Here is a 13,609-nt window from a genome sequence, read left to right as displayed (position 1 = left end):
TCCTTAGTTGTTTACACATTGGTATTTCCTTGACTTTGAAGTGCTCTGAGCAAAATATCACAAACAAACCAGTGTAAAGTGTATGATACATGAAATAAACAGGCATATGATAAGTGTCGCTTTCTCAGTACAGTAGAATTTGCTAACATCTGGAGAACCTAACAAATTAACCTTAAAAATCATTAATGCATATTGCAAGTTTGATTTGGTTTTCTATTTTTTTTTCTATTATTTATAATAATATTAATTAGGATAAATGAATGGACAAAAGTGAGTAGAGATGCACTGCATGGAAAAGGAAAGAAACATAAACAATGACTTTCTGAAAAGCATGGCAAAACCATATAGGATCCTCAAATTGAGCAAGTTAAGTGATCTTTTTCGTAGCTCTAGAGTGGGGATCCAGGGGAATCCCACTAAGCACAGTGGCTTAATGCTAACCACCAAGCCACTGTGCTGCCCCATAGTATATAACAATACGTGAACTCTATTTTAATGTTAAGGGTAAAACGTACTCTTGTCTGGTTGTGTACGTTAAACTAACAACTGCTTTAAAAAAAAATTCCAGGAAGATCAGTCATCCCCCACTTCTTTCCTTTTCTCCCTGACCTACAAAAATGAAAATGTTAATAACAATGTGTGAATAAACATGATATTCTGCCTTTTGACATATTCTGGTTTACTATTTTATACACTGTATTTTCAACTGGATTGTCTACTTTTTGTTTTTCATGTCTTGTTTATCTTTATATCTGATTCTGTTTGTATTTGATTTTTTTCCACAATAAGGAAGCTACACAAAAATGTTCCAGGTGTCTGAGGAGGGAGCGTAGAATATCCAAAGCAGTGGAGTTATATTGGTTTCTAAATCACCATGATTGTTATAGAAACAACTTGTTATGTCGACATGAACTTTATGCAAACTAAAGTGTCCATAAACTTGAATGTCATCACATTAAACAGTGTTTTGTTTTGTCAACAAATTAAATCTCAAGTACCTTTCCGGATAGCACAATGACCTAATTTACAATAAATGTTCCTGGGTTTTTAAAAAAGAGGAAGAGATTACACGTTTCCTGAGATAATTATTTATGTATAGCAATATTTAAAGCCTTGAGCTGGAATAATTTGCAACTGATTTATTTATTGTATGTAGATTTCCAATCCACCTTTTTCAGGAAGTGACATTACTGAGCTTTAAATTTCTTCTACGTAGATTGGTGCAGCCAGGGCCAGTGCTAGCATGTAATTCAAACTCCTGCAAAAAATAAATTTGTGCCCTCCCCTTTTCTAAATTATTTGTTCATTCTTTAAAGCTTTTCTTCTTTTAATACAAATCATATCATACACTTTATTATAGAGAGTAATATTATTATTATTAATAATTTTTATTTATAGGGCACCACTAGGTGTCCGTAGCGCCGTATAGGGACAAACAAAATTACAATACGAGGTGAGACAGCACAGTACAGTAAACAATAAGCACAGTAACTCAGTAAGCTCAAGGCACAGCTAAAGGGGCTGGGGAAGGGGAGAGGGGAAGGTCTGCCAATGACGAAGTCCAAGAGGGAGGGCATGGAAGACAGGGAGACCCCCAGAGGGGAGAGGAAGGAGTGAGAGGGGACGGGGGGGGGGGAAGAGGGTCCTCGAGGAGGAGGGCTAGGAAGCTGGAGAGCAGAGTTAAAAGTGGTGAAGACAGGAGAAGAGATGGCCCTGCTCAAAGGAGCGTACAATCTAAGGGGTGGGGTAGACAGACAGAAAGACACGGGGGAGAGAAGGAGGATAAGGGAAGGGGAAAGAGGGGAAGAAGAAGAAAAGGTAGGAAGTTAAGTGGGAGACTGGAAGGCTTTAAGAAAAAGGAGGGTTTTTAAAGCCTGTTTGAAACTGGACAGATTAGGGGAAGTTCTGATGAAGGGAAGTTCTAATACATATAAATACAGTAAAACATTTATTGCTATATGAAAAATATAAATAAAGAATATATATTATTTGTACTAAAATGTTATATTTTTGGCAAATTAGTTGTTGGTTGGTGAGAAGTATAGAAGAGAAAAATGCCCCTCCTTAATTACACTGTGCTCTCCTTCTTCACACTTGTGCCACTTCATCACACTGTACTCCCCTTCATCACACTTTACGCTCCTTTATCACACTGTGCCCCTCCTTCATCACACTGTGGCCCCTTCATCATAGTGAACCCCCTTAATCATACTGTGCCCTGGTTGATCCCACTTTTGCCCCTTAATCCTAATCTACCCCTCCTTCATCACACTGTGCCCCCTCCTTCATCACACCTTTGCTCCTCCATTACACTCTTTCCCCTTTATTACACTGTGCCACCTTTATCAAACTGCCCCGTTCATCCAACTGTGTCCCCTCAATCACACTGTACCCTCTTTCATCACAATGTACCCCTTTCATCACACTGCCCCCCTTCTTAATCACACTGTGCCCCCTCCATCGCACTGTGCCCCACTCCGTCACACTGTGCCCCCATCATCACACTGCTCCCCCTCCTTTCCTTACTTACCTATGACCTATATGACATAACGCTGATAGACAGTGAGATGGGAGGAGGGTGGGAGCCACCATCGGAGGCGAATGTAGCCAGAAATATTTTCTTTACATAGCAGGTATACTGGAAAAGAGGGCTGGCGGAGCGGTGCGTCTCTTTCAGCCATGCCCCCACCTTGCTTACCGTGTTCCGCTGGCCCTGGTGCAGCTACAAGGTGGCTACAACTTCTAGTGGAAACAATTAACCTCAGACCTGAAATTGTAAGGTTTAATAGACCTCCTGAGATGACCTGGTACTGCTGAAGTGCTGATAGATTTATAGTGTTGATAGTTCTGGATTAGGTATCCATCTAGGTTTTATCTGTGCATTTAGATAATCTGAAATCCATTTAAAGATTTTCAGAGCATGTATGTGAAAATGATTATGTTATATATTAACCACAATGTAGCACTAGAAAAACAGGTAAGCTCTGCCTACTAGGTTTGTATGTTTATCCTGTGGTCACAAGGATTTCCCCTGGGTACTCCACTTCTCTCCGACAGTCCAAAGACATACTAGAGCGTTACTTAGCTTCGGACTTAAAAGACCCAGGTGGATGTTTGCATGTCTGGTATACAAATTAAACCTGAAACACTATTTAGATATGTTATAGTGGCAGGTGAATTACATTCTGTAAACTTTCCTTATATGTAAGAACAGATTTGGTTAACCAGAAAATGAGTGGTAACATATTTCTGTAAAAGGTCATTCCACATCCTTAAAGTGGCTGAATATACTGTGATTTTCATGGCCAATAAGGCAATTTTAGACCTAATTACAAGTCACTGCGTGTATGAGTATAAGATTGCGAAACCGAATCAGCATCTGACGCAGACCTATATGTATTCGCAGATGCAGAAAACTTATGATGTCCTGTCAGATCTGAACGATGATCAAAGATCTGACCTTTCAGTTGAATTGCACTGTGTATGGACGCCTTTAGTAGAAGCTCAATTTAATCATTGCATAGACAACTGTTATCCACAAAGTATGCAGCAGCTAACTCTGTATTCCTGTTTACATTTTTATGTGAATAAATCAAGGCAAAGCATTTTCATCACTACAATATTCTTGCGCTCATTATAGTCAAATGCCTGAATAAAATGCACTAAATATACAGCTATGAAGGATATGTTTGAGCTCTATAAATAGGAAAAAGTATAATGATTAAAAATCAAACTCAAGTGGTTAGAGAACTATACCAAAATGCTGGGGTATGTTATCCTATAGATTCTTTATCGCTAGATTACAAAATAAATATTGGACCATATTTGAAATCTCAAAGTAACTTAACTCTCTATTTATGTTTCATTATCATAAATAGTGTGTGAAGGGGATGAAGAAGCATAGTGGACATCAATGAATTTTTTTTACAAGACCTTGAAATGTAAAATGCAATGAAAAAAAAGTGTAATTCTATAGTGTGGATGGGGTATGACAGCATATTTTTGCCCCTAAGTGGGTATCTACAATGTATACATTTCCCACAGTTGGACTAGGATAGTATATACTTGACAACTTTTTTTTCTCTCCTGGAGGAGAGGTGATGTGGGATGAGAAGTTTTAACGTCTCACTTTGATTAATATACTTAATAAAGATTTATGTCACCCATATTTATAAAAAAAATCAGAATGACAGCAAGTTCCATGTCATTTTTTAGCCAAGGTCCGCCTTATTAAAGTCACTGCTTTTGAAAAGATGTCATTACCATTGTAACTCAGACAAGACACTATATACAACACAAACAATATAGATAAAATTATGTGAAATACAGAAAACTCATGCAGACATATCATTAACAATGACCAAGGACATTGACATCAGGGGTTGGTTGGGCTGGGGGGCATCTGCCCCCCGGGATGGTCCAATAGTGGGCTACCTTGGGCTAGGTCACTGGGCCACCTGCATTTTTTTACTTTAAAATAGGCTGTCGGGTCTTTCCCCCGGGCCAAAAATTGTCAGCCCTCCCCTGTATGTGTACCTCTGTCTTCTCATTTGTCAGCCTTTGCTCACTCCCTTCTGTATCTGTCTCCATAATAGTGGATGTCTCTCCTTTCTTTCTTCCCCTTTGTATTTTTCTTTGTCTCTCTTAACCCCTCTGATGATATCTGTCCCTTCACCTTATTCTACCATTTGCCCCCACCTTTTACTCTGTGCACCTCCAAACTTTTTCTCTTGCCCTGCCCCATGTCCTGCCTCCCCCTTCTTCTTCTTCTTCTTCCACTTGTCCCTTTTTCACACCCTACCTTCCTCCTCTTCTGCTAAAGTTTATGATGCAGCCTTGATGGCTGCAGATCAGAAGCGACGTGGACAAACGGAGGCACAGCCGTGTCCAATACCTCATAAGTGAACCTGAGGATGGCAGATAAGCACAATCTTCTGATCTTAATAATTTTTGCTGACTGACTAAAAAGTAAACTTTTTATACATTACATACCTATTCATCAAGGTCAAAACGCCACAAGCACACACGTTAATAGGCTTCTGAGACACTGCATGCAGTAAGAGGCAGATTGATAAAAGGGCGAAAAACTATATTAACAGGGGAGATTGGAATTTTCTCTTGATTTCATATTGCCATATATATAAAAATGGTTACCGCTAGTGATAACATCATAATATTGGTTCTGTTTATGGCATCATAGGCTTCTCACACACCCCTGGAATTTTCCCTTTAAATAAGTTTAGTAGTGCTCCTTATGGTAACGGTAGCAGGAGGCATTGATCATGTCTGTGTCTATGACATCACCTTTAAATAGCAACAATCATTTTCCTTTGCATTTTCTGGTTTCTCACTATACTATAACTGTATATGTGTGAATCTTATCAATAGTTACATAAACTTTTCTGTAAGTTAAGCAATATATTTAAATGGTCACACACTCTGCAATATTGCAATACTGCAAATTATATCAGACACCTGGCTTGATATTGCAGCATGTGTGGCCCAAAATCGCTTGTTCATATGTGTGTCAAAATTGGATGGTGATCTTACTGCTTGGTCCAGCAACACTGGCTTTGTGCGGCCTCAACTCCTCAGCACGTGTGCATGCAGAAGAAACAGCATGTCCAGCAAGTGACTCAGGTCGTATATACTACTCAAGCATGTGGACAGAGGGCCAAATGAAAATAAGTACGTGTATGCCCAAGGGAACAAATGTGGCACATAGATGCTGATGTACCTTACAACAAAATGATTTTGGATGAAGAAGTTGAAGTCTAGCAATTTACTAACATGTCTGCCAAGTTATGCAGAGTTGCATCCCAAGAGAAGTATAGGTAAATATTTATTTATAGAATAACATAAATTAGTAAAGGAAGATATTTGCATACTCTAAATGCACTTCATATTAATCATATTAATCAGTGTTCATTAACACAGCTAATACAAGTTGCTGATTTAAAACTGCTAGATTGGATTTCCCTTTCCAGGAACAACTGCATTCTAATCTTTTCTATGAAAGTAAAAAACAGTAATCTGTACTCCTTAATATGGATTTGAAGTTAGTGTAGTCACAGAGACTGATTAACCCCATTTACAGATAAGGGGCCTAATTCAATGTCCTGCCTCCCCCTTCTTCTTCTTCTACTTGTCCCTTTATCACACCATACCTTCCTCCTCTTCTGCTAAAGTTCATGATGCAGCCTTGATGGCTGCAGATCAGAAGCGACGTGGACAAACGGAGGCACAGCCGTGTCCAATACCACATAGCTGAACCTGAGGATGACAGATAAGCACAATCTTCTGATCTTAATAATTTTTGCTGACTGACTAAAAAGTAAACTTTTTATATACATTACATACCTATTCATCGAGGTCAAAACGCCACAAGCACACGCGTTAATAGGCTTTTGAGACACTGCATGCAGTAAGAGGCAGATTGATAAAAGGACGAAAAACTATATTATCAGGGGAGATTGGAATTTTCTCTTGATATCATTTTGCCATATATATGAAAGGGTTACCGCTAGCGATAACATCATAATATTGGTTCTGTTTATGGCATCATAGGGTTCTTTTAACAGATACTTTGAATAAAACCTTTTTTTTTAAGGTATAATGGTTTAGAAAAAAAAAAATTCTTAGAAAGTTGATCTATTTTTAAAAGTTTTTAAACAAAATGTCCACAAAAGCCCAAATCAGGCAGGCCAGCTCATGCATGCATACAACAATTACCGCTACAGGACAGCTGATTATTGCTAAGCTGCCTCTGTGATATTTTATTTTAAAAATTGCGACTATAAGGAATTATAATTATAATTGGAGATAAAAAAAACGTACATATCGCCACAAAGGGACTATATATGATAAATAGGCTCCTATTTCCTTGAACTGGATCGCTTTTTCTTCTAACAGAAATTAAATTCATTAAGCTCCCTGGCCATTTTGATAATACAAGTGTAGACTAGTGTTATCCAAATGATGCTGCTATAAAAACACAAATAATAATTATAATACTCTGGACAGGATATGTAGGACTGTATGATCAGATTAGGGAAAGTTAGGTTTCCCCCCTTGTAAGCTAACATTTTTTAATTTTACCTCACTGTCATTTTGTTCACTATGTGTGGCCATTTTATATGTTGGTATAATTTGTGTAACATAAAACACACTGTGGTCAACTGTTAATTAAGATATGTGCACTTTTTTTTTTGGTTTATGTGAAGTTTGTTATTTTTTTACTTTTTTCTCACCTTCACTTCTGGCACTGGTTCAAACAAAACAATTAAACAGACATTTTAGGGTACAAAACGTTGTTTTCCGTTCAGGCACTTAATACAGGTGCTGGCATTAATGCAGGTGCTGTGTTTCGTCATCTTACTGCTATGCCCCTGCTGTCAATCAAGCTTGTTCCTCTCAGGATATTCTGCCTATTGTTTCATCATAGCTGGTAATTGCATTGGTACCTGGGCTCTAGGGGGAATCCTGGGGAAATCCCAAGTGCTTCCCTAAACAGCATAACATTCTCCCCCGCAAGCACTAATAGCACTGCAATTAGTAGTGTTGATGAAACCTTAAGCGGATGTGCTGCTCCTAAAACTTGAATTTTGATGTCATTGTATGGGTTTAGAACTACAATACATAATACACATAATAACTAGAACACTGAAAACAGTGTCCTGTTTACAGAGTATTTTTTACCCTGGGTCTAGAACCGTCACTGTGTAATATACATGCTAATTTATTCATTAATAACAGAATGTATGTATCTAAATGTACACAATATATGAGAGAAAACATTTATTTTCCCTTCATTTATGTGGACTCTGTTATTTTTCTTTTGCTACAGTATAGCAGCAACAACTCAATAATACTTTACAGGTACTCATGCAACATTTAAATAAACAAATAGGCATAGTTATGTGTGTTCATCACAAATTATGATGCCCATACAGACTAAAAGGAAGGGGAAGGTTGTTAAATATATTTTGTGCCAGAATATGGGCACTTTACGTTTGTGTATGTGCTGGAGCAAGTCGGTCAAGTTTGGTGACATATATTTCTATGCCGAGTACAGAAGCAGACGCCTGTCAGGAAACGTATTTGTTGCAGGTGCTCTACCCTTGGTGTAAGATACAAAATGATGGTGATGACGATCGTCTGGCATGTCTGATTGTCTTAATGCATTTTTACCCTTCCCACTGTCTGAATACAAAGCATTACTGTGGCTGCTATATAATGTGTTATGTGTACAAACATGCTAATGCATTTAATACTAACACTGTCAAGTTCAATCTCTGCACTTTTTCTGCAGGCTTGTAACCCTGTAAATAGAGCAGATATATATGTTTTTACCTACTTTAGACGTAAACCAAGCATATACAAGTGATTCAGACCTGGACGCATCTTGAAATGCGTCCGACTCAGCATAGCAAATAGAATGTGTCTTTTTTCTGACGCAATTTACGCCTGTCTTTTAGAGAGAAATTGTGTCCAACTCTACATAAGGTCCTGAATGTATTATAATGTATATTATAACCAACAGGTTTAATAAATCCTGCAAGTTAATTTACCTTCGTATAAAGCGCAGAACACTTTGGATTACCCTTTTAAAAGGATAAGAGATATTACAGTGTGTGGGCAGCACGGTGGCTTAGTGGTTAGCATTTCTGCCTCACAGCACTGGGGTCATGAGTTCAATTCCCGACCATGGCCTTATCTGTGTGGAGTTTGTATGTTCTTCCCTGTGTTTGCGTGGGTTTCCTCCGGGTGCTCTGGTTTCCTCCCACACTCCAAAAACATACTGGTAGGTTAATTGGCTGCTATTAAATTGCCTGTAGTCTCTCTCGGTCTGTGTATGTTAAGGGATTTAGATTGTAAGCTCCAATGGGGCAGAGGCTGATGTGAAAGAGTTCTTTGTGCAGTGCTACGGAATAAGTGGCACTATATAAATAAATATATAATGAGGATGAAGTAATGTTGTGAAAGCATGTTCTCTCACATTTATACACTAATGTTTACCATCCGATGTGGTACAAGATTAAAGTATGTCATGAGGTGTCAGGGATAAGCCCTCTAGCTACTCCCTGATTAGATATCTTATCTTATATTCTAACAGTCATACAATATATTACCTCTATTCTGTCAGGAAACCGCTCCTGAACCCCTTTATCAGTCACAAACCGCACTCTGCGCATTTGTGACTTGGAAGCTTACTGTAAGGGAACACAGGATTCCAGACCCAAATCTAACACTCACCTCTTTCTCTAAGGCTACAGATTTCGCTGGTCCCGTCCCAACACAAATGCAGGCTTTACACCTCTCAGCAACTGCCACCAGCTACAAATAAGGCCCGTAGCAAGCCTATGACTTAATCACCCAATTGCGCACCCACTGTGCACTGGTAGCTAAATAGTTAACTCTTCTCACTTTGGTATCTAAAGAATTATTCCATCCAAGCAATCTGTCTAAACAGGCAATGGATTCGTTTAGAGCAATAAGGACAGAACTATTAAATTTTAGATTTAATATACAAAAAGTACAATGCTTACAGATAATAAAAACAATTAGATAAAGATTTGACATACAAATAAAAAATAAATGGGATGAAAGTACAGAGAATTACTTACATATAATAATCTGTATGCCTGGGGCAGGCAGAAAAGATGGACAGTCCTTCAATTAGATTGATCCCCAAGAAGCTGACCCTTTGTTCTTTCAGAACACAGGTTTTTAAGCAACATGAAATGGGATGGTCTTCATAGGGGCAGCGTTTAATGCTAATCGGGGGTTGTGTCCTGGGACACATGTTGCCTGATTTACTAACCAAGGTTAGTAAAACCAAGAGGTTTTTGAAAAATGTAACATTAATGGCACAGCCTGATTTAAAGAAATATTTACAACATTATAATTGCATTATAATTATATACAGTGGATATAAAAAAATTGCAGGTGTTTGTGACGTAAAGCCTGAAATCAATATAAATCATGTCAGAACTTATTTCACCTTTAATGCGACCCTGCAACCAACATACTTCAAGTAAAAAAAAAACATTTTTAGGAAAATAAGTGAAAGTAAAAAACCTGATACCCTGGCTGCAAAAGTATACGCATCCCTATAACTAATGCTTCGTGGGAGAGCCTTTTGCTGTTATCAAAGCAGTGAGTCTTTTTACTGGCCCAGAAAATGGCTAACTTCATAGAGACATGTTAATAGGTGAAATTAGAGAAACTATATGCCTATAACACACAACAAATGTAAAATAAGCTTATTTCTGTCTTCATTTCATATATTTCACGTGTGTGATCTACTTTTATCGAGATCTAAAGTTTATTGATCGGGATTTAGTATAATTTGAACGGGTTTCAATTTTATGCGGTTACAGAGATTGATTATCCTTATTCACAGGAGAGGGCCAGAAGAGGACCAATTATATAGCCAAAATAAACAAAAAACTGTCTACCTACTGTTTCTCTGTAATCACCAAAAAAACTCAGGAAAATACCTACTTTGCAGCCACAGCCAAATATTCAGTAAGCTAAGTGATTTACCGCTAAACAGCATGCTGGATATAGGAATTCAATATACAAATTACATTTAAAAATCCCTTTTGTGTTTCTCACACACCCCTGCAATTTTCCCTTTAAATAAGTGCTCCTTATGGGCTACCAACCATCTACTTAACCACCTCACCTCCTTCACTCTCTCTCCCTTCTCTCTTCTGGCTCCCCTTGTGCCTGGTTCTGTCTACCCTCCTTTAGGATGTAAGCTCACATGAGCAGGGCCCTCTTCCCTCCTGTCTCCTCACCTGTTCTTCTGCTCTGTGCTTATTGCAGCAGCCTGCCTGGAGTTTCTGAAGTATTGATATTTTTGTTTATTGTTCTGTACTGTTTCACCCTGTATAGTCTACTTTTTGTACTGTGTACGGCGCTTTGGAAATCTTGTGGCGCCTAACAAATAAATGGTAATAATAATAATAATATGGTAACGGTAGCTGGAGGCATTGATCATGTCTGTGTCTATGACATCATCCTTGAGTAGTAACAATAATTTTCCTTTACCTTTTCTGGTTTTGCACTATACTGTAACTACTATAACTGTATATGTGTGAATGTTATCAATAGTTGCATAAACTTTTCTGTAAGCTAAGCAATATATTAATATGGTCACACACTCTGCAATATTGCAATACTGTAAATTATATCAGGCACCTGGCTTGATATTGCAGCATGTGTGACCCAAAACCGCTTGGTCATATGTGTGTCAAAATTAGATGGTGATGTTGCTGCTTGGTCCAGCTACACTGGCTTTTTGCGGCCTCAACTCCTCAGCACGTGTGCATGCAGAACAAACAGCATGTCCAGCAAGTGACTCAGGTCGTATATACTACTCAGGCATGTGGACAGAGGGTCAAATGAAATTAAGTACATGTATGCCTAAGGGAACAAATGATGATGTCCCTTACAACAAAATGATGTTGCATGAAGAAGTTGAAGTCAAGCTATTTACTATCATGTCTGCCAAGGTATGCAGAGTTGCATCCCAAGAGAAGTATAGGTACATTTTTATATATAGAATAACATTAATTAGTAAAGGAAGATATTTGCATACTGTAAATGCACTTCATATTAATCAGTGTTCATTAACACAGCTAATACAAGTTACTGGTTAGTAAGGACTTCTTGTGCCTTGTCACATTTTTAAAAATGCTAAATTGGATTTCTCTTTCAGGGAGCAACTGTATTTGCATCTTTTCTATGAAAGTAAAAATACAGTAATATGTACTCCTTAATATGGGTTTAAAGTTAGTGTAGTCACAGAGACTGATTAACCACATTTACAGATAAGATGAGGACCAACTGCATAGCAAGGCAAAAAACCCAAAACTGTTTACCTTTCTATCATTTATAAACACACAGAAATAGAAGAAATGGCCTACAGCTATTTTACACCACAACCAAAAGCACAGTAGGCCAAGTGATTTACTGCTAACTAGCTAACATGCTGGATTTTCTTTAACCCTAGTCTATATATAACTCCCTTCTTGATTATTATCAGTTGAGATCTTAAATTAGGTATAATATGAATGCAATTGTACTATCTAACATAAAGTCTTGTACTTTTCCCATTTAAAAGAATCAGCCTGCCACCACCTTCCCAATACTGCAATGTAGAGATTTTAAATGCTGCTCGTTACAGCACCCATGTATTTGGCCTAAGCATTATAAGTGTCCGTTCTGTTTCTGCTCTGCCTGATGTCTGGCATATAGAGTGAGCTACCAGATACAGGCTCAGTCTACTGCTCTACATAATACACAGAAGAGACATAACAGATCTGCTGGCCTATTTATTTTGTAGCGGATCCCTCTTCTTGTCCCATTTTGCATATCTCAATTAGTTTAGAAAATAATCACATCAGAAAGGAACATAGTCAATGCAACAGGTATACAACATCATAAGGAAAAATAAATGCTTAGTGCATACTAGCAAATGTGACTGGTTCATTCAACAAGCAACATATATTCCCCCCACCTCGCACATTACAATTGTAGTACCCCGTAGAGCAGGGACATTTTAATTATCGTGGCAGCTTGAGCATAATCATGGCCGACATGACTGCGCCAAGCCGCAACCTAAAGTAAATAAAGCCCCCCACCCCCTTTTCCGAAGTTCAGTGTAGCTCTATGGGTAGGGTGTGAAGGTACAAATTGTGCCCATGGCTAAGTTCAAATTTCAACCACAATAAGTAGACAGAAATTGTAAATTAAATTAGTATCAGCTTCCAGGCTGCTTATCAGCCCTAAATTAATGAATCAATTAATTTATCAATTAAGGTGCTGTATATAATTTAGTCTGTGGCTTGATCTTCTGGAATCGGATGAGGCTCGGCTTAAGCTGCAGGTTAAATTGTTAGTGCAGCTGGGAGAGTGGCTAGCAAGGTAGTGGTGGTAGGTGTAGGACAAAGAAAACAGGAAATTGAGGAGCGGGGCAGAGAAGAGAGAGGTAGGTATCAAGTGAGAACACAGGTTTGGAAAAGGTTGGTATGAATGGAAGGGTGAGGGAGCTTAGGTAAGAAACCAGTAAGAGGTGGAGAGTGTTGGGAGCTGGCATATCTTACCAGTCTGGTGACATAGGAAGGTTTGAGGTACACCAAGAGTCATTGTATATGGGGGGGTGTCGGGATGTAGAGTGTGTATTGTGATTAGTGAGTATGTGTAAAGGGAGATCTGTGTCTGGGAATTGCTGTCTTGAACACTTTGGTTTTGTATTATATTGTTATCTGTTATTTGAAAAAAAATAGTTTTTTAATTAACATTTGTTTCAGGTGTTAATAATAATAATTCCACCCAAAAATAACAATGTACTTTGGGGTACAGTTGAAAGGTCTAAAATGATAAACTAAAGCATACTTACTAGATCCTCCAGGTTCCTCAATGGTTGTAATGACTTGCTCTGCATCTCAGGCAGTGTACCATAGCGAAAACCTGGATTTGTGACAAACTATTTAAAACATTTCTGCACAAATTTAGTGGGATTCTACATCACAATAAGACTAATAAGAAACCTAAATATTATAATTTGTGGTTTAATGTATTTGTTTTTATTGCTCCC

At 38.1% G+C, this 13,609-nt stretch overlaps 1 protein-coding gene across 1 annotated transcript in view; it reads left to right on the top strand.

The window, feature by feature from the left end:
• The window catches only part of GPRC6A (G protein-coupled receptor class C group 6 member A), a 46,743-nt gene extending 45,617 nt beyond the window's left edge, over positions 1 to 1,126 (top strand). The window contains exon 7 of the mRNA XM_075202966.1: positions 790 to 1,126. Within this exon, the coding sequence (XP_075059067.1) occupies positions 790 to 927 (138 nt within the window). The 3' untranslated portion in view covers positions 928 to 1,126. The remainder of the gene's footprint in view (positions 1 to 789) is intronic.
• The last annotated feature ends 12,483 nt before the right edge of the window (positions 1,127 to 13,609 follow it).

Source organism: Mixophyes fleayi, chromosome 3 (genome assembly GCF_038048845.1).
Source record: "Mixophyes fleayi isolate aMixFle1 chromosome 3, aMixFle1.hap1, whole genome shotgun sequence".
Taxonomy (NCBI): domain Eukaryota; kingdom Metazoa; phylum Chordata; class Amphibia; order Anura; family Limnodynastidae; genus Mixophyes; species Mixophyes fleayi.
The sequence above is the reverse complement of the archived record's forward strand: the minus strand, read 5'-3'. Positions and strand labels throughout refer to the sequence as shown.